General features: G+C 41.9%; 1 protein-coding gene across 1 annotated transcript; it reads right to left on the bottom strand.

Annotated features, from left to right (window-relative positions):
* Positions 1-10,901: 10,901 nt before the first annotated feature.
* IDS (iduronate 2-sulfatase) lies at positions 10,902-19,544 on the bottom strand. Its single transcript, XM_051787369.1, has 9 exons — positions 19,395-19,544; positions 18,520-18,656; positions 17,272-17,449; positions 16,289-16,377; positions 15,099-15,299; positions 14,320-14,490; positions 13,606-13,732; positions 11,926-12,099; positions 10,902-11,524 (listed from the first exon to the last, which is right to left on the bottom strand). Exons 1-9 carry the CDS (start codon positions 19,492-19,494, stop codon positions 11,022-11,024), a joined length of 1,680 nt encoding a protein of 559 aa, XP_051643329.1. The 5' UTR covers positions 19,495-19,544; the 3' UTR covers positions 10,902-11,021.
* Positions 19,545-20,417: the final 873 nt, after the last annotated feature.

Here is a 20,417-nt window from a genome sequence, read left to right on the forward strand (position 1 = left end):
TTTTCTGGATAAACCTTTGAGGTGCTTCTGCAATTTCAGTAGCATTTATCCAAGTTGTGATCCTGCTCCTAATGACAAAGGCCCAGTGTATTCTGAGGAGATTAGAACAATTCTTAAGGGGAGGGCAGGTAACTTTCCAACTCACACCAGGGATCATTGTAATTGTTCCCAGCAAGTTCACCTTTCACATGCAGGACACACCTGGAAAGTTCACTGATTTCTTCCTCCAAAGTGTCTCCAAAGAGGCACCTAGGGACTGGCAGTGGAAACACAAACACCTACACCTGCCTTCATGGAAATAGAGAGTGATCTGTTGTGCCATCAGGTTTTAAATAGAATTCCCTATCCCAGTCAATATGCCATAAGCACAAAATTGCCAGTAGGACAAATTATAGAAGTACAAACTAGACAGATGTCCTACCATTGCCCATAAAAGGGAACCATTTCTATAAAACTGCTATTTATTATTAATAATATAAAATATTTATCATGATACCAGATGTATGAAAATTGTCACAGAGAAAATTTCCCTCTTTGCTTTCACATTGGCAATAAGCCCGTTTTCAAAACAATCACAAAATTGTCTATGGAAATAAAACAATAATAGGACTGAAGCTGGGCTTTCTGAGACAGTGTCCCACTACAGAGCTAAAAGACCTTTTTCACTAGTCCAAGACAGTGGACTGTAACAGCAGACTGGAGTTTCATGGAAAAGGAAAAGAAATCTGCTAAGTTCCAACTTACACACTTCAGTTGGAGTTGGAGCAACTCATTCACCCTAAAGCAAACACTGGTGTTTAAAGGCTCTCTGTACCAGACAAAAAAGGCTGTTTCAGGATCTTGGGACAGCCCACTTTGGAAGGTGATAGTATCAGATCCCCCTAGTTATATTATTCATTAAACTGCTGTTCACAACATGAACTCATCTCATCCAGTTCCCACCTGGTGCTCATCCCCTTCCGGAATCTGGCCAGGCTACCACCTTCACCCTTGCAACAACATACAAATGCACATCCCCTAATTGCACTGCTGCCTCCCTACAACCACCACACTCCTTACAAAGCCACTGGAAAAGTTCAGACACATTACTAGGAAAGGGAACAGCAATCACATTGTTTTCATCCATCTTTTTCACGTAGGTACCAAGTTCTGCAGGGCAGGAGCTGCATCTTAGGTCATGTATTTCTTCCGGCTTTGGCCTTTCTCTGACTTCTTGGTGAGCTAAATCAACAGGAGGAGGGGAAAAAAGTGGGGGTTTTTTGGGTTATCAAGCTGAACCAGTTTCCAGGGAACCAGACAAGCACCAACAGAAGGACGAGGGCAGAACCAGCCAGCTGTGAACAGCAGCTCGGAGGTGGGACTGTCCCTGTTGTTGGCAGCCAACTCAGCCACAGCTCAAACCTCCCCCCATGATGGTTTGCAAGGTGTCTATCACTAAGAACAGGAGATTTGAAACACTGAACATTTTCTAGGAAAAAACCCCAACATACGGCACCACTTAAACTAGAAACCTACCTCTGTCATTCGAGTGAAACAATGCAAATCTGCTAATCCCAGTGGCTTTCATGCAGGCACACCAGCAGAGAACTTGATTTACTTTATGAAAGAGGCTAAAAAAAGCAGAGTTCCCATTACATTTCATTTCCCCTACTCATTCAATGATCAAACGCATGAGAGTCCTCAATTCTGCCCCGCAAGCTCGGGTTTCCATTTTAAAGCTGATGGAATGACAGGCTCTAACAGATGATGACGGCCTGTCACCATTCACTTCTGGAGCTGGCAGGCTGGAGTGGAGAGCTCTGCCAACATACAAGCTCAAGAAAAGAGATGCCAGACCCAAAGAGATGACTGCACTGGGCTTTTAAAAGCATTTATACTGTTCAACCCCCAGTCAGTGACTGCTGGCTGTGAAGAGCTTTTTGCCTTGCTGGTGCTAAAGAGGGAGGTGCTGGTATGGCACCAAACTGACCATGAGGTAGAAATCATGAAAGTGCAGGCTGTCCACAGGAGTGAAACTACTGTGCAGCCTGAAGGCTGCCTGGAGAACTGAGGAAAAGGACACAGCTTTACAGCCTGATCCCTCTTTTAAGCATAACTATTGTCAATAGTTATGCTTAGAAACTTACAAAACTAAATACATCCTTACAAAACTAAATACATCCTTACAAAACTAAATACCAACCCTCAAACTCATCTCCATGTCCTGCCCATTACATTTCCAAGGCATAATCATTCCTTAAAACTTTTAGACTTAAACATTTTGCTGCTCCAGCACAAGAGTTTTGCAGCACCTGGTTTTGCAGTTCACTACAGGAGCCTCACTCATCTTGTTTTATTTCTTTAAATTTTCAGTTCAAGGTACACTGAGACTTTTTTTAATGCAAACATGACTGCATATTGCCCCTATTCCATAGGTTCCTATGAACTTGTCTGTACCGATAGTCACCAGCTACACTGAGAAGACACATCTTGGAGACTTGGTTTTAGTTTTCTGCTGAATTTAAAGGGGAGGAGGGAGAAGAAAAGAAAAAAAAAACAGAACCAAAGTATAGAATTCAGATGAAATTAAGTATTCGGCTCAGTTTTGAGCCAGAGAGTTAATAAACCTGTGTTAGATAGCATAAGCACCTTTACTCACTTATTTCAGTAAGGGATTTTTGGAGTGCAATGAGCTTGGCGAAGTCCAGAGGCTCTGGACTGTTGGCAGGTCTGTCACTCTTGGTTGCCATTACATTGACAAAGGCTTGCATCTCTCACCTTGATGTTGTTGATTAGAATTACACCAGTCATTCTAATTGTTGCTAATATTTTACTTTTTTGGAAAACTACGCTTGGTTGGACTCCTACTAACTGGCATAAATCACAATGTAGCTGGCAAGTGTAAAAGTGGTGTGAGGGCAGGAAATAGGACTTGATTAAGAAAACTATCAAAATGCCTTGGCCTGTGTTTCTTTCTGCAGGGGAAAAAAAAATCAACTTAGCTGACACAAAAATGCTGGGAAACAGCGATTTCTCCTTCATAAAGACTTAGTGCACAGCTCTTAGGAGTGCAGCATTCTAATAAGAATCAGCATTTTAGCTGGAGACAAATGCACTAATCACAGTCATGAACACAACTGAACCAAATGTCTCAGCAAAACCACTTAGTAATGGCATTAGTCATGATAAAGAAAATCAGTATTTTCAGGACAGAGCATATTCAAGGAATACAAACAGAATCCTTTGTGCCTGCTTCTATGAAGAAATGATTCAGAATATGAATTTGACCAACTTGCTACTAAAATGGCAGAAAGAAATGCATCTGGAATAGAAAGAGCTGCTCCATAAATTGCTTTTTAATTGTCCAGATGACCAATTCCTCTATCACCAAACAGGAACAGCTCAACAGGGAAAAAAAAGAATAGGATGGAATGATTACAGAACAATAAGCAGTATTTTTAAAGTAAATTGAAACAAACAATCATATCTCTTATTTTACCTTTAAGCATTCCTAAACTTACCCTTTATTAAATAGTGACTGATCTATTCTACACTCTATGAAGTTGTAAGGACATGACAAATAGGACTTGTGGTTGCTGCTGATTAACCAGATCACAAGTCTTCATTTCAAAATGAAATGTCTAGTGGCAGCTGATATCCCACAGTTTCTGGTTTTCTGTCTGCTGTTCTTTGATGTGTTACTGACCTCTAGTCGAGGAGCTCTGGAACTGCAGAGCAGAGCCGCTCCCACATTTGGATGGCATCTGAAGTAGTTCTAAATTCTAACAAAGCAGGGCAAAGCTGGAGGACTCTTTCCTCTTCCCAGCTGCGGTCTCGAGGAATATGCCCAGCATAGCCACGAAGTACTGTCTATAAAACAGAGGGAAGGCTGTGTGAGATTTTATGTAGGATCATTGTGTGTTTGCACTTCCTAGTTTTTAGCTATAATGTCTTTTTAAACCTCTCAGTCGAAGGGAAATGCTATTGATCTGCAATCAAGGGTACAAGACATTTTAAGGAATCCAGACCCAGACCCTGTTTCAAACTAACACATTTGAGAAAGCAGAGATGCAAGAGAGATGTGGGAGCCTTATGAAGCCCAGTGAGCACAGAAATTCCATCCTGTGCTACCAAAACCTTGCCACATCCACCCAACATATTCCTGAAAAGTGAAACGGACCTTAAAACACACCTTGGAGCACCAAGATACTTTCTTTTCTAGCAGAAATTAAATCCTACTAATTCTCAGTTCTCACCCAGGCAGGTCTCTTCAGCCCACTGGTTCCTTTGGTGGCCCTGGGATGGTTGTGCCACAGACTCCTGGGTCTGGTTCAGCAGAGCTTTTTAAACACACACTGAGCCAACACACTTAAGTGTTTTACTGACTAGGAAGGTATTTAAGTGCATGGGTTAGTGCTTTACTAGGTCAGGGCCTCACTGGATTTGATAAAGGTAAATGAATGTTAGTGTTTATTTCTTTCAGAAAGTGAATATTTGAAGAATTCTTAGACAAACCATACCTTTAAAAGGTGGTGAAAAATTTGCATCTCATTTGCATGTCTTTATATTGTAAAGAATGTCATTGGTTTAATAGAGCAACATAAAACAAATACGGAGGATACTCGAGATGTTTCCACCAAGCACATTCCTGGAAAAGAGTAATTGCAGGCAAGAGTAGCAGTTACAGAAACAAATAACCCTCAAAAGAAAAGCAGGTTTGCAAATTCTTAAAATATGAAAACCCTTTTAAAGCAAACCCATCACAGTTTTCTTGTCCAGAATACCTCCAAAATAAATAGCTTTAATCTCTGCTAATCTTATTTCAGTGAAGAAAAGCTAGAGCTGGCAACAAGAAAATTATTATACTATCAAGTTCAATAAGTCAATCTATTTTTAACGTCCCTGATCTTGATTTTGTTTAGTAAAACAAGGTATCCAAGTTTTCCAGCAGAGAAGATAAGGGAAAAAGATGAGTATCCCACAGCTGCACATAATGAGGGCTCCTGAAATAATGGATCACATCCTTCTTACTGTGAAATATTTGAGAGGCCTCAAGTAAAGAGAATAATTTCCTTCAGCACAAGATCAAACTCACTTTGAAACCAAGAAAATGTGGGAAGTATTAGGCTAGGCTGCAGGTTCAGTCAAGGATAGGTATTATATACTTCATACCTGCCAAGATTTGTCTTCTAGGAATTATATCCTAATTCTGTTACCAGGAAAATGTTTCAGAAAAGGCTCTGTTCTTTAAAGCTGGAATAGCAGGCACAGAGATCAAAACAAACTTTTTCCAGACATGTGATTAATATTTGCCCTCTTATTAGGCAATTTGTTGAGGGGGGAAAAAAAGAAAAAGCCCTGCTTAAAATTCACTGCAGCTCTCTGGCCAGGGGAAGCATTTCTTTGGCTGTGCAGGGGCTGTATAGCCTGGCTTTCCTGGAAGCAGGAGAAGGAGAAGTATCTGACAGCAGCGTGGGGTGAGCCTGAGAGCAACAAAGCTTGATGGTGGGGGTGAGATGGGAATTGGAAGAAAAAGCTGCTGCTCCATTTTTCAGACAAGAATTAGAATCCTGAGTTGGAAGGGATCCACAAGGACCATCCAGTCCAACTCCTGGTCCACTCTTTCCAGAGCACTGCAAACACAAACAGTCTAAACTCAAATCCAGCCCTCAACACTCTGCTAATGTGAATAATTATTTGTGAAGCCAGGTTAGAATTGGCATTTCAATACCATAAGGAGCTGCAGGAACTGGGATTTATCATCACTTTCTTGTTGCTAACATTTCAAAGTCTTCCCACAAGACAAAAATTACAAAAAATTCTGGTTCAAAAACTCGAATTGACACATGAAGTGAGCTGCTTCATTTTCACAGAGGTGAACACTCTCCTTCTGAGATCAACATTTTGGTTTTGACTTTATTATTTTCACAAAGTAATTGCATTCTCATTTGTTATAATACCCTTTTATATTATGTCAAAATTATGCAATATAAATGAAAAATTGAAATAAAATTGAAGCGAAGGTCCCGTATCTTATCAAAGCAAAACTTTTCAATATAACTGTCACCAAAGCAATATCTCTACATAAGACAGTTTGATTTAATCAAATAAATACTTTCCCGACAGAAATAAATAAAAAAAAAGGCTGCAGTCAGATGATACTCAGCCAGCTCTTACAATGTCTACAAAAGATGCACAATCAAGACTTTTTTTCAGGAGACTTGCAGCCCAACACAGCACTGAAGCACAGCCAGACTGATGCCACTTGTCCCCACCTCACTGAGCAGCCTCAGTGGAATCCAGCCCCAAGGTCTGCCAGACATTTAGTGCAGGTTGGCCACAGAGCAAGTCAAACCATTAGGGGTATGTAACCCACAGGTAACTGCTCTTCAGTTACACAGGAAACATGGAACCTTCGGCACAGGTGTAAAACATACTAGAAATTACAGATTTTGATTCTCCTACAGCACTGGGACCAAAAGAAAAGAGCAAGGGTTTTGAATACATGGATAATGCCAGATTGAGTATACATGGGACAAAACCCCAAACATACTGAGGTAGATTTTCAGAAGTGCTTCTGAGATAAATTCAAAGAACTTATACAATTGCAACATGGGCAAAGGTTATGGATTTTATACCTAAACACAGGAAAAAAATAGAGCAGAAAATTCTGAATGAAGATCTGAATGCCCCTAGATGCATGCAGAGCCTAAAACCAGAGATACAAAATATTTGCCTTTCCAGTCTTGCTCTCTTTAGATTTCTGTTCTATTTTCTTGCTGGATCCTAATCTTTCAGATCACGACTTTACATCTGATTTCACTGTTCATTACATCTTACTGTTCCTTTCCTCTCTGCTGCTTCAGTCTATTATCCCCACTCCATGTCCAACTGCACCTACAGAAATATCTCAAACTTTGCCATTTCCTCTTGCTTAGTCAAAGCTCCATTATAGTTGGGGCCTTCACACACTGCTGGATAGAAATGTTCTTCTGCTACTCAGTACCGAGCCAAGTGTTAAAGACAGAGGGCAAAAAGCTCTTTTTGCTGCTTCATATGGTGGATCTTGACATTGGTAGTCTCTCTTCTTTCATAAGCAGAACTCCCACAGACTTTAAAAGGAGACCTGTACATTTAGGTAGAGAAGAACATTGGAGTCGAGGTCCACCCATGCAGATCTGAAGATAATTTTCATTAGCTAGGAAGTCAAACAAAGAGACATAAAAAGTTCTGACACAGAGTCATCCTAACTTGGCTGGGAGTTTCTGATGTGAAAAGCAAGAAGTTCTATAGCCTAGAAAACTGTAAAGCACCAGAAAACCTAGTTACCAAGAGGGCAATTTCATTCTTTATGTAGCGTTTCACATTTGAATGCTAAGTAACCACTGGAGGAAAAAAATAAAAAGAATTACGCATTCAACAAAGGATCTCAGCTGCAACTACCAGGCACTTCCCAAATATAGTTTGAAACATAAACTGTGCACATTGCCCTGCAATCCTGGGTGCTGACCATGACTTTATGGCCCTTTTGCTACTGGTGATATTGCTGCTTATCACAGAAAATACACACTAGCACCAGGAATTAAGAAACATCCCTGATATTGAACCATCACATCCATATCCCATCTTTCATGCTGTGGAACACTCGTTCCAGCAGGGGACTCCACTTGACCAATACAACACAGCAGCAAGTCACTAATACGTAATTAACATGCAGCGGTGATTAATTAGGTAACATCTGACCAATAGCTGGGGCACTCAGCTGCCTTTGCCTGCTTCACCACAGAAACACATTTGCAACTCTCACATTAATGCAAAACATACCCCATTTCCCCCAGCAAGCACAGGCCAAAGGGTGGATTCCAATCTGTTGCACAGCACAGTGTGTAGCTACAGCATTTGCACATCTTCCAGTGTGCACAGCATGCCTGAAATTAAACCCAAATCTTTTCTTTGCAAACAGCATGCTGTAAACATTCACTTAGTGTTACAAAGAACACCCAAATACACAGCCACCTCAATCTTTTTAAGTTCCTATTGCTTCTACTTGGTAAACAGTGAATTTTTTACTTTGCTTCAAAAACTTTGATTTCAGGTGTTGTACATCTATACACTTGAAACAACATCAAGAGTTATGATTGACTGATGTACAGCTGTTTAGGGACCAAAATCTTAATTCCATTGCTTAATCACTCCTGTGCATTAGCTTATTAACAAAGGCCTGTTTATTGACTCCACTTTGTGCCAAGTGCTTACGGCGGCTACTCCAGGGTCCCCAGTGGAGTCTCTCCATACATGTACACAGGTAACAATTCCTGCTGAGGCAGCATCATGCTGTTCTTCCAGCTGTTCTGGTGCCATCCTGAGAAATAGGGTCAACACTGGCATCTCATTTATTTCCTGATGCTTGGCTTGCATCCTCTTCCCTCTAGAGAGAGCAGGCTCACAAGAGCACTTTACTTTTATTGGTCCTGTAAAGCTCTTTTGTTCTTCAGTGGAGGCTGCTCAGCCCAGTAAGACCCACGGCTCGGGCTCTCCAGCAAAAGCAGCATTTTGGTTCCTTTGAAAAAAACGGGCCTTCTCCCTTTGTTTCTGCTGGATTTATGTTTTTACCTATTCAATAACAAACTATCACCTGGCACTTGTAAGAGCAGGTTTTTTTCACCTCTGTGCCTCACTCTTCCCCCAAAACACTAGGTCCCAACTCAGCAGCAGGCAGGAGGGCCCAGCTCTCCAGGTGGACTGCAGAGTCCTGCCCAGGGACTTCTGCAATTACTCAAGAACGTCCTTGCCCTCAGCCCACGGATACATCTTGATTCACTGGTTGTCAGAGACAATTCTGTTTCATGTCTCCCCAAAAGATTACTGGATTTTGATTAAGAAAGGTCAAGGGCAGCTTTTCCCATTCAATATAAAGAGAATGACTTGAGGAAAAAAATACTCATCACCTACCACCAGAACTTTTATCTCCACTTGAAAAATTAAATTGCCTGAAGTGATGGGAGGCTTAGGGCATGGTATGCACAGGAATTTTTTCATGCAAATAAATTCCTAAATAATTTATCTACATGCTATAATTGTACATCCCCCCAAAAAGTGTGGTTTGTTTGGTTATTTTACAGGTGTCTTAGCAGAACAAAACACAAAGCTCACGTAGCCAAATCTCAGATAATACCCATTTGCCAGATCAATTTTAAATGTACACTGTATTACTGACCCAGCACACCAGAGATTTAGAATAATCCTTAACGCTTCGATACATGCCCCAAAATAACTTTCCCAATATTTAATTTTCCTTTGAAGGGAAGTGTGTCAGAGCTATAATTAGCCCTAGCTGCAGACTCCAAAACTCTGTCTGGCACTGCTCTCAGTAAAACATACCTTCAGCCAGTGTGAAATTGGTAGAGCTACATTGAATCTGCTACCTGCAATTGAAGCACTTCACACCAGCTGAAGATCTAAGTATACATGCATAAAAGAGGGGAAAATATGTTTTCACCTAGAATAATAATGCTGCAGAACACACGGGATCTTGGGCTGAGTAAAACAAATGACAAGTTCATAAGAAATATATTCTTCTAATTGAGTTTAAAGGCACTAAATAATCGCTGTCTTCTAAGAGAGAAACAGATTCATGGTGGGTATCTCCACATTAATTAGGAATAAGACTGTCACGTGGATTTTAATGAAATAAAGTTATGTCTGTGGCTTCTCTAGGATATTAAAGGCAGTTTATCTGAGGAAGACAAGTAATGGCTGGCTTTTTGTAGGAACTGGAGCAGTTCATTAAGGAAGGTAGCAGGAGTTAACACCATCTGAACAAGCTGTTATTTGCTAAGGCCCAAATTCTGAGACCCTCAATTACCAAGACAGAACTGCAGAAATCCAGCAGGCTGATAGAACACAACACAAATTACTGCCCTCACACTAAAGCACTGTGTACCTTGTGGCTGTGAGCACGTGGTACAGACAGCACTCAAATAAAATACTCAGCAAACCCATTTTTCTCAGATACAAGCTCCCAAACATATTTACCTTAATGCATTTGTCCATCTGGAAATTACTTACAGCACAGCTTGGGACAACTAATGCTCCACATTCTGTGTTGATAAATGCCACACTAAAAACTTAAAACTAAATGGGAAGCTTTTAGCTATCCTAGTCGAAAACAGAGACTGCCAAGCCCCAGTTAGCACTGAAGAATGCAAACATCCAGGTTTCTGTCACTGGATATAACAACCCTCAAGTGCACTGAGCAGTTCAACAACCAGAAAGCTACAGGAGCTAAAGGTTTCCACCTCCTTTCACCTGTGGAGACCAATTAGACCAATCCTCAGGAAAATATCCAGAAGAGCATATTGGTGTTATCTTAAGCCCCCAGTCTTATTTAGTGTTTCAGTGATGAAAGCACTCATTTCACACACATTAATCAAAAGTTCAGATTCTCCTGCTCTATGACAAGAAGTATGAATTTCCAAATTAAAGCTTTTATTTAAAATAATTAAATTTTGAATGAAACACATGAAGTTTCTCTTTTAGCTCTAGACAGAGGAAAGGCTGATGACAGCAGACACCCCAGCCCTTCACCACCACCAAATGTCTCCTCGACCACTCCAGCCCCAAGCCTCCTAAGTAAACAGGACAGGACCTATGTAGAGGCACTCATTCTCTGCATAGCCTTTCAAACACAGAAGTTTCTGGTTTTCCACCTTTCATATCAACAGTTTCAGCACAGATAATGAAATTTAATTCTTCGCTTGCTACAGAAGATCACAGAGATGTTTCATAGTATGGGCCTGCATACTCTGTGTGGCCTTTTCAAAAGTGTCGTGAGCTTGTGTTTGAAAACATAATTGCAGAAATTCCCTCTGACTACCTTCAGTGCAGTAAGGGCTGTAACAAGAAAAAGGCAATAGCTAGTGTTTTGATACAGACAGGATTTTAATTCAATCCAAGTGTTTTCTGTACAACAGAAAGGTTTTACACAAAAGAGGGAAGCATTAATTCAGCTGCAAGAACAGGCACAGAGAAGTTCCCGAACCCTAGGGCTTCAGAAAGCCAAGAATCCTTTTGAAAAACCAACTGTGTGAGGTGGTGTTATAGATGTTGTAATCCTGGTTTGGGTCAGTCTCCATCATGTACAACTCTCCTGCATGGACATCCTCAAAGTCAGCGCTGAAGTTGTCAGGATTAAACTGAACCCACACCGTGTACCTGTAGTCAATGGTGCGCATGGAATAGCCCATGATCCTGATGTCTTTCAGCTTCGGCTTGTCAGAGTTCCACTGGGGAGTGTCTGCAGGCCGGGGATACTGGCTGAGAGCAACAGGCTCTTCATTAAAACACCTGGCAGTGTCACCACAGCCCTCCTTCCCTTCCTGCACCTTCTCCTCAGAGGCATTAAAGTAGCGGACGATGCTTGTCCCCTCCGTGCACAGGGCAACGTGGAACGACGTCTCAGGGCACACGGGAGGAACCTGCAGGCCAGCGAGTTCAGCAAGTGTTGGAAACAGAGACACCAGCTCCACCACTTTTTTGCTTTGCCCTAGAAGAAAAAAAATATCAAAATACAAGTTACAGAACGTGATGGTTTGACGGCATCGGTAGAACGCTCTAGGAAACTTACTCTGATAATTCAGCTGGTGTTTCATCAAAAGTACTTTGTACTGGATTTGTGGGGTACCAAAATCAAGGCAATTAAGGGGTGGCAGTTAGCTCTGAAGATGCCAGTCTATGCATTTATGATGTACTTTAAACAAGAAAATTTTTCCACTTATGTTTCTCAAATGTGCAGCCTTAGAGACAAGAATATCCATCACTTTGTAAAAGAACTCTTCAAAAAGACAAAGCAAATTCACAAGGTGCCTGTAGGCAAACTATCATTACATCACCCCCTCTGCTTTGTATATATCCACTGCAAACAAAACATAAACACTGGAAATTTACCTTGAGGTACTGAGCCTACAATATGGCTAAAAGGGTCGAGGTAGGGGAAGACCCTCATTCCTTGACTGACAGAGGAAGTTGTCATTCCTGGTACATAAAACATCAGTGGCACACGGGTAGCAACATCAAAATTGCTGTATTTTGCCCATTCGCCATGTTCTCCCAGGGACCATCCTAGGTGACAAAGAACACAATTCAGAGCAGATACTGGGCTGTAATTTAGTAGTCATTTCTTTTTCGTTGTAAATTGACTCTGGCTGTTGGGGCCACTAGTCTGTTTATAAAAGTTATATAAAAAGGTAAATGATCTGTACCTAGATATAAGATTTTTCACTAATGCAAAAGCTATTTCAACAGCCACCTCAGTCTTGCAACTTGATACTCTTTTTTAAGGAAATAATTACACCTTTCCTTATTTCCCCTACTCTAGATTAGAATTAGGCAATTAGCATTACAACAGCAGAAAAGAGGAACTGGAATGTGTCACAGCTCCTGCAAGAGTCTCCAGATCAATGCCACAAAGCACTCATTTAAGTTTTGGGCAGCTGCCAGCTCTCCAATACTCCTGTTAACACTGTAACTGAACATCCCTTGGAGCCAAGGCTGCTATCCATGCCAGACTGCCATATCAGGATGTTATTCCTGAGGAAGCAATAGAGATAAAACTTTTTAGCTCTCCTCTTCCTCTTGAAAGAGATGCCAACATGACTTCCTTCTAGGCAGATTTACTGCCAACTTCACTTGGGGGAAGACAAAGGAACTCTATGACAGCTGTGTTAACACACGATATTTTGAATCACTTTGCCAGCCATGGCACTGGAAACACCAATTATTCACAGTTATCCACACAAGGGAAAGAAGAATTCAGTTTAAAATGGAAAGTCCAAGTCAAGTGGCAAGTCAGTAGGAACTTCTAGAGTCACTTTACTACCAAAAATATTAACCCCATTGCTCTACAACTCACAAGGGCTTGTTTATACAAAAAATCAACCCAAATTAACTAAATTTGTGACTACAAATCAATGTAGTTAAGTCACATCCTAAGTGGTTTAAGTCAGCTAAGCCATTCCCCCATTAATGGGATCATGAGAGAGTTATTTTAAAGAATATTAGAGTACTGAAACGACCATTAAATGCTTTATGTATTTGTCCCACAGATCAAATTAATTTTTTTACCACCAGGATCCAGAGTGTACAAGACCTCAGTTATGAGGGGGGACCATATCACTATCAGTTTAGATGCTCTGCAAGCAGCAATGACAAGTGCAAGAAAACACACTTGAGCCATTAATAAGAAAGCTTGTGGTGCACCCACTGCACAAGATAGCTCTCTACAAATGGTAAGGGGGGAGGAATGGTCGCTCTTCTTTCACAGAACTGTTCCCAGCAAGAGTCACTCCTTGGGGAGGGGTTGGGAATACAGCAAGCTCAGCCCCAGTCCTGGCAGGCAGCCTCATCCCTCACCAGCAAACCTTCAACCTGATTAAGGAGGTGTCTGTGGGGACAGAACTGTGCAGCCACAGAAGCCAGAGCCAGTCCCTTCAATCAGAGAGAGACCAACCAGAGATACAAGGTATGGCAGCTCTGCTGTACGTCACAGAAACACACCGGATTAATGTGCCAGCCTTTAGTTGCACAATGAAGGTATTAAGTGAGCTGGTGAGAGATTTAAATGTTTACCATGGTCAGCAGTAAAAACTACCATTGTGTTATTTGAGAGTCCTACATTATCCAAAGCATTCAGGAGCAGGCCAACCTGCACATCCAGGTAAGAAACTGCTGCATAGTAACTCTGACGGATCTGCCGCTGCAAGTCAAGAAAACAGGAGAGAGGGGAAAAAAAGTTAGTTTTTCCCCAGACACAAACACAGGAGAACCACTGGGTGGCTGTGTAAAAGAACTAAGGGATTTTACTTTTAAAGCTTTATTTTTTGAGTGTCTGTAGCCTGATTAATGTCCCAGAAAAGGTAAATGGGGAGGGGGCAGTCTGAAAATTCTATCTCCCTGAAGTGCTTTCAAGCAAAACACTGTAAACCAATCCATTCCCTTGATCCAGCCAGTGCACCTTGTTTTTGGCATAAGCACTGGAAAGCCAAGGAAAAGCTTGCAAAAGATACCCTTTGTGCTTGCTTGAAACAGATAAACAAACAGACTCAGATAATGAGCACAAACACAACACTGGTAAACCTGCTACATACATTCCCTCGTATGCCAACCAAACTGCAGTGACAGAGAAGGTTTGTCTATAGAGGTGACAATATGCAAGGTAGGGAATTCATATTTGCAAATTGACAACTGCTGAATAACTGGGAACATCCAAGAACAGCCAACTCCTCCCTTGCACTTGAACAAGTGGAGGCAGTTTGACTTCAGTGCATTGTGTTGACAGCTTACCTGGAATTCCTCTGGAAGTGGTCCATAAGGGAAACTAACATTTAATGCTTCCACATCATCCCTCTGTCTGATATCTGTCCAGGGGTTGTAGGCCACAGAAGGTAGTTTCTCAGGCACCCAGGGATCTGGGGCTAATGGGATATTTTCCAACGGGTACAACTTGAGAAATTCCTTTACAATACAAAACACATATAAAGACTGTCCTCACCTCAGATTTACTGTAAACTCTGTGTTGTAAAACAGCAATCATTTCCCCTTGCATGACCCTTAAATGTTACAATTTACAGGGCTTCATTCCCCTTCCCTCACAGTGTAAAATGTAGCAATACTAGTCATCTCCAACCAATTCCTGAAAAATACTGAGTTAGTAAGTACCCAAACCCAGCCTCCTGTATCTCAAAATAACACTGCAATAAAAGGTCCAACAGCACTTTCACTGAAATCAGTAGGAATTTTGCCACCAACTCAAACAGGGAATGGAATACAAGATCTTGTAAGGTCTCATTATGTCATACTCCATCAAGCTGAGCCCCATCTCCATGGAGTAGCAGTCACTATTATGCTGGTAGAAGCCTGGCTTTTGGCTGAGGAGTCACAATTCATTCTCATTAAACATTCTGAAAAGCACCACAGATGACTCCTGAAGTTACACCAAATCAAGGCTGGTTTTCAGCTCGCTTCCCAGAAACAACAGCAACAAAGCATTTGTGGAAACAGCTCTGCAAAGCGAAAGCAACGATTGTCCAAGTTCCCTTTCCTGCAGGTTCCCATCTCCTCACCTGGGGGTACCTCAGTGGGATATGTGGCTTGTGGTAACCAACAGCCAGGAAGAATTTTTGCTTGTTGGCTTTCATAACGTTCAGTAAACGTATGGCCTCTTCAGTGCTCTCAATATCAGGAAGAGTACCCTTGGGCATTTCTGACACATCCACTGGGCACACCAAGTTTGCATAAAGTTTTCCATCTTTTCCCCTGCAAGTCTTTATTTAAAAAAAAAAAAATTAGTTAAGTAACTTCCATAAAAGCAAAGACGAAATCCTCTGTTCCATAACTTTTAAACCGATTTGTTTCTCAATCCTTCCACCAACAAAAGAATCCAACATTCATGTCTATGGAAAAGCAGAAACCCTCTCTAAAGCTGGGTAGAAGATTAAACATGGTCATAGAGGGGAAAAACCCACAGCTTCTACGACGAATAGAATCTCTGACTTATTGGCAATGCAGCAGTATTCAGTTATGCCATACACATGCATTTAAACTCCTGATCCCAAGAGTTCACAGAAAGCTGCCTGGAAGCTAGTGACTTAGTTTCTGAGCAAATGCCAGCAGTGGTTGATGTGTAATCAGTGAAGAGAGATAAACTGGACTAAACAGTTGTCAGGGAAAGGTGGCCTCAGCAGGGTGTTTGGGAGAGCTGCTAAATGAACATACTTTTCTTTATGTCATGGATGCAAATATTGTCGTTGTTAAAACCAGTCCTTTCCTGCAATAAACACAAGACCAAAGCACTGCTGAGGCTCCCTGTGCCCTCATGGCTGCAGCTCCTGCTGGGCCGTGCACAGACTCCAACACATGATGCTAATGCAATGTTTGCATAAACATTGTTTTGGTTACACTTAAAAGTAAGAAACATTCTAGAAAACTGAATCAGATTATAAAGTTTCAGATTATTTAAAGATTACTTTCATTATGATCACCACTCACTCAGTCCTGGGCTCTTTATTGCATTAAGTTCACTAAGACTATTGACAATGTTTTGTCACTTACTAAGCAAAGCCAGACCAGTGTGCAACTTGACAACTGCACTTTCCAGATAAAGGAATTAATGACATATACACAAATTAAGACCATTCTTGCTTATATCTCAGTAACTTAAGTTTCCAAGTACTAATTTAGAAATACTTAAAACATCTGCAGGATGGTTATATCCTGAAAACTCTCCTGTGAGAGTCCCACAGATCGTCCTTACCTTATGATTTTCATACTTTTCAGTTGAAGGATGAAAGGGTGGAATGGACCAACTGTATGGATAGTCATCACTGTGATTGGATGAAACCCCTGAAAAGGAAGAAGATATTAGAAATTCTCTAATAGTTCACTGAACCAGGAAAAGCTCAAACACAAGTTTAACCTGTGTTCAGCTGTTGGGTTTTTTTTTTAATATGCAAATGAAGAAACATTTCAAATAATCTTTGACAACAGAGAAAAAGAAAACCAAGAAATAAAAGTAAAAAAGTTTAAGACAGACATTTTTCCCCAGAATACACTTTTTACTGGTGAGTAAGATTCAAGCCTGTTGAAGAGCCTTACTAAATGGGAGTAATTCCTCAGGGAAATTACTTCTGGGAACAGTAACAAAAAACCCTCCCCAAAACCCCAGGATTAATCACAGTCTTCATGCACATCCTTGATTAGCTTTACTATCAACTGAAAGTTCATATATCCACACAAGTTTAGTTCTAGGATAAAAAACTACCAAAAAGAGGGTCAGTATTACAGTATTTTTCAACTCAGTAGTGTTACTGCTTTTTAACTAGTGAACTAATTTCCTACTGAACTTGTAGCATTATCATACATTCTATATGTCCTGATCCACACTCACAACCACAACATGAAGAACATGCAGGCAGAACTAAGCCAATGAGGGTGTTCAGTAATTTCATGTTCAGCAAATACCTCACTTCCAGATGTATTTTTAGAATGTAGGCATTTATTTCCACAATTCCTAGACAAGATGTGAAAATATTCACTAGGTAAGAGTCATCTAATACAGTCATCTCTAATGCCTTAAGATTTAAAATCAACCTCCAATCATTGTAAAATGTGGCTCGTGGTTGAGATTTAGGTTCTCAATATAGACAGGAACAACACATTGATAGTCATATAAGTCTGTTCATGGGGCTGCACACGTTAAGCATTTGTATGTAAAGCAAATGACAATTCAAACCATACCAGGATGAAAAACTTTCCCCACAGACAGGGTCACGTAGCCATTTTCCTTGAAATACTGGGGCATTGTGGAATAGTTTCCTGCGTGTACCCTCCAGTAGGAGTAGAAATCGTACAGCCGGGTGGTGTCAGGTCTGCGGCCTGTGAGAAAGGACACCCTGCTGGGAGCACACAGGGCTTGCTGGGGAGAGAGCCAGCCAAAGAGAGAATCAGTTTGGAACAGAAAGCAAAACACAGGTACAAACTGACTGAGGCCTGGCTGGGCAGAACATCTGAGAAGGCTCCGGAACTGCAGGGAGAATATTTCAATCCACTTCAGGCTGGAATGAAGAGCATCCTTATTAACCATATCAATTCCCCATTGCAAACTTTTACCAAGGTAGACACCTAACTATCTATAATTTTTCATCATATCAAATAGCCAATTCCTAAGCACTAAAAACTTTGGTTATGGAGCTAGTAGCACAAAAGAGAAAGAAAAAAAAAAGTCAAGTTCCATAAAGGCAGTGCTTTTGAAATCTGGTTGCTCACATCACCCAGAATTAAGCAGCAGTGGCAGGTGGACTGTGCTGATAAAAACCCAAAGTCTAGTTGATCTGGACTGCCTTAAGAATAATGAAAGGACAAACACAAAAGGTCTGGGTTATGGTCCAAAGGCCTCACCAATTCTGCTTCAGACTGACAAGAACCAAGAGTTATTGCTTTGAAGTCCTATTCCCCAGCCAGAATTAGACTCAAACTTCTAATTTCTCAGCAGAGAGAAACGGGACTGTAGGCATCCTATGCAGAGCATCCAAGTGAAGAGCAATTAGTGAGATTTTGAGTCCTCTACCTAAGTCATGCTAACCACACAAACTGCCCCTCCACAGCAGCCTATTCAATCAATTTCCTCAAAAGAAAAGATTAAAATGTAAAATATACTCTTTTTATAAGCAATAGAAAAAAATAATTCCAATTTAGTAAAACAGCATTTTTAAGCAACACTTGACTGCTAACAGTGAAAATGCTTGAGTGGCATTACACTTCTCCAAGGGCTACATAAGTACCATAATCTAAATGCCCTGTTTTCATTTTTCTCACCTTAGTAAAGATAGGTTCACATATCACAGTTCAGGCTAACCATTTATTTCCTACTGTACATACTTAAAGTTATTAAATACTTGCTTTTTCCACTGGTCTGCCTAACACCAACTGTGACAAAACCAGTAATTATTTTGCATAGAGAAAACATGCTTAAGTCATTTATCTCACCTGGGCATATGCATTGCTGAACACAATACTTCGAGAAGCAAGTTGATCAATGTTGGGAGATTTAACAAGCTTATCTCCATAACAGCCCAAAACAGGACGAAGATCATCCACAACAATAAACAGGATATTCATGCCATCTATGAAGAAACACAATTAAGAATAAATTAACTTGAGCTGCAGTAAGCAGAGACTACTTTATGGTGGGTTTAACCCTTAAGTGCATATAAGAAAAAAAAATTAATTAGATGGGCAAGAATATTGAATATCATAGAATCAGTATCTTTGTAAGGAAATGTAAACAACAGGATTAATTCTTCTACAGGTAGGAATTCTTATTTGGCCTAGACAGAACTACAGTGGTTTTCATTTCCCTTCCCGTTTCATTGCTTATTCCCGTTTTCTCCAGCTGCTACAGACATTTTCTTCAGCTGGCTACAGAAAGGTGGTGCAAAATAAAGAGGGTACTTTATGGGTTTACCCCTACTACAGCCTGCAAGCCGCAGGTAAAAAACAGTCTCATGCCGTATAATGTTGCTCCGAACAGACAAAAATACTTGTTTTCCCCCTTAAATTAATTACATGCGTATTTCTTAAAACGCCCTCTTGGATACATGGATACATGCAGCCCAGCCCTGCCGCTTCCCTCCGTCCCGCTGCACCCCCGGCTTCCCCGGAGCATCCCCGGCTCCCCCCGAGCATCCCCGGCTCCCCCCGGAGCACCCCCGGCTCCCCCCCGAAGCATCCCCGGCTCCCCCCCGAAGCATCCCCGGCTCCCCCCCGAAGCATCCCCGGCTCCCCCCCGAAGCATCCCCGGCTCCCCCCGGCGCACCCCCGGCTCCCCCCGAGCATCCCCGGCTCCCCGAGGCCGCGTCCACCTCCGGGCCCCGCCCGGGCGGCCGCGACGGCCCCTGGGGGCAGCTGCAGCAGGAACAGGCACAGGAGCAGGCCCAAGTAGGGCCGGGCAGCCGCCGCCATGTCCCGGCGAGGCGTCCCGGGGCGGTGCCGGGGCGGTGCCGAGCCTTAACGCCGCCCGGTGCCGCTGTTCCCCCGCTCCCCGCGCGGTGGCGCCGCGGCCCCGCCATCGGCGGGATCGGCCCGGCCGGGGGAAGCGGGACCCGCCGCATCCGCGGGGCGTGGAGGTCGCAGCGCTGCTCCTGCGGGTTCCTCGCCCACGTTTACTCCTTGCACGAGTCTCTGAGCACTCGCCGCAGCTCCCCTTGGAAAGGGAACAGTCAATGGCCTTCTGACCAGGCATTAAACTACATGTGCAAAGGAAAACAGGAGGCAGAAATGTAGGAAACTGTGTGTCTGGAGAATCTGAAGCTGAAATATAGCAACTTTGCCCTAAAACCGCCAAGGAATTCCTATCAGTGTTCCCCAAATTGCTGGCTTCTTTCACTGGAGAGGGTACCAATGCTAAAACAGACCCACCTCAGAGCCAGAAGAACTTTTTTCTCATCACTGGAAAAGCTGACAAAACTATAAAACTGAATTCGATCTAAAATTTTTTGCAATGCATGATAGCTGTTTTGTTCAAATATCTGTAGGAATACTTCAGAAGAGAGCAGATTTACTGGAAAAAAACTATAAAGCTGAGGAAGGGTAAGCCAATTAAACATACAATTCATCAGAGTTAAGCATTTTCAGATGTTTTCAAACAGTACAGAATGCCTTAGTTTCCCATAACTGATTTGCTTTGCTCTATAAGGAATCATACCTGTGACCTCAAATACACCGTGTATGCACTCACCATAAGCTCACCAGGAACATTAGCTAAAATGATCTGTCACAACCCTACTGTCCCATGGGATGTGTGACTCAAAAGTCCAGTATATTGTGTATTACACAGTGTGTGCATACACATTCAAGCACATGTACTTTCTCTAAACTATTACGGT

This window comes from Manacus candei, unplaced genomic scaffold (genome assembly GCF_025592945.1).
Source record: "Manacus candei isolate 608988 ecotype Guabito, Panama unplaced genomic scaffold, ASM2559294v1 h1tg000003l, whole genome shotgun sequence".
Classification (NCBI taxonomy): Eukaryota; Metazoa; Chordata; class Aves; order Passeriformes; family Pipridae; genus Manacus; species Manacus candei.

Coding starts and splice junctions, on each gene's coding strand:
- IDS (XM_051787369.1), bottom strand. CDS start 19,494: ATGGCGGCGGCTGCCCGGCCCTACTTGGGCCTGCTCCTGTGCCTGTTC. Junction 15,300..16,288: donor AAAAGTATGAAAATCATAAG/GTAAGGACGATC, acceptor TTTTAAATAAAG/ACTTGCAGGGGAAAAGATGG. Junction 12,100..13,605: donor AGTTTTTACTGCTGACCATG/GTAAACATTTAA, acceptor TTTGTCACCTAG/GATGGTCCCTGGGAGAACAT.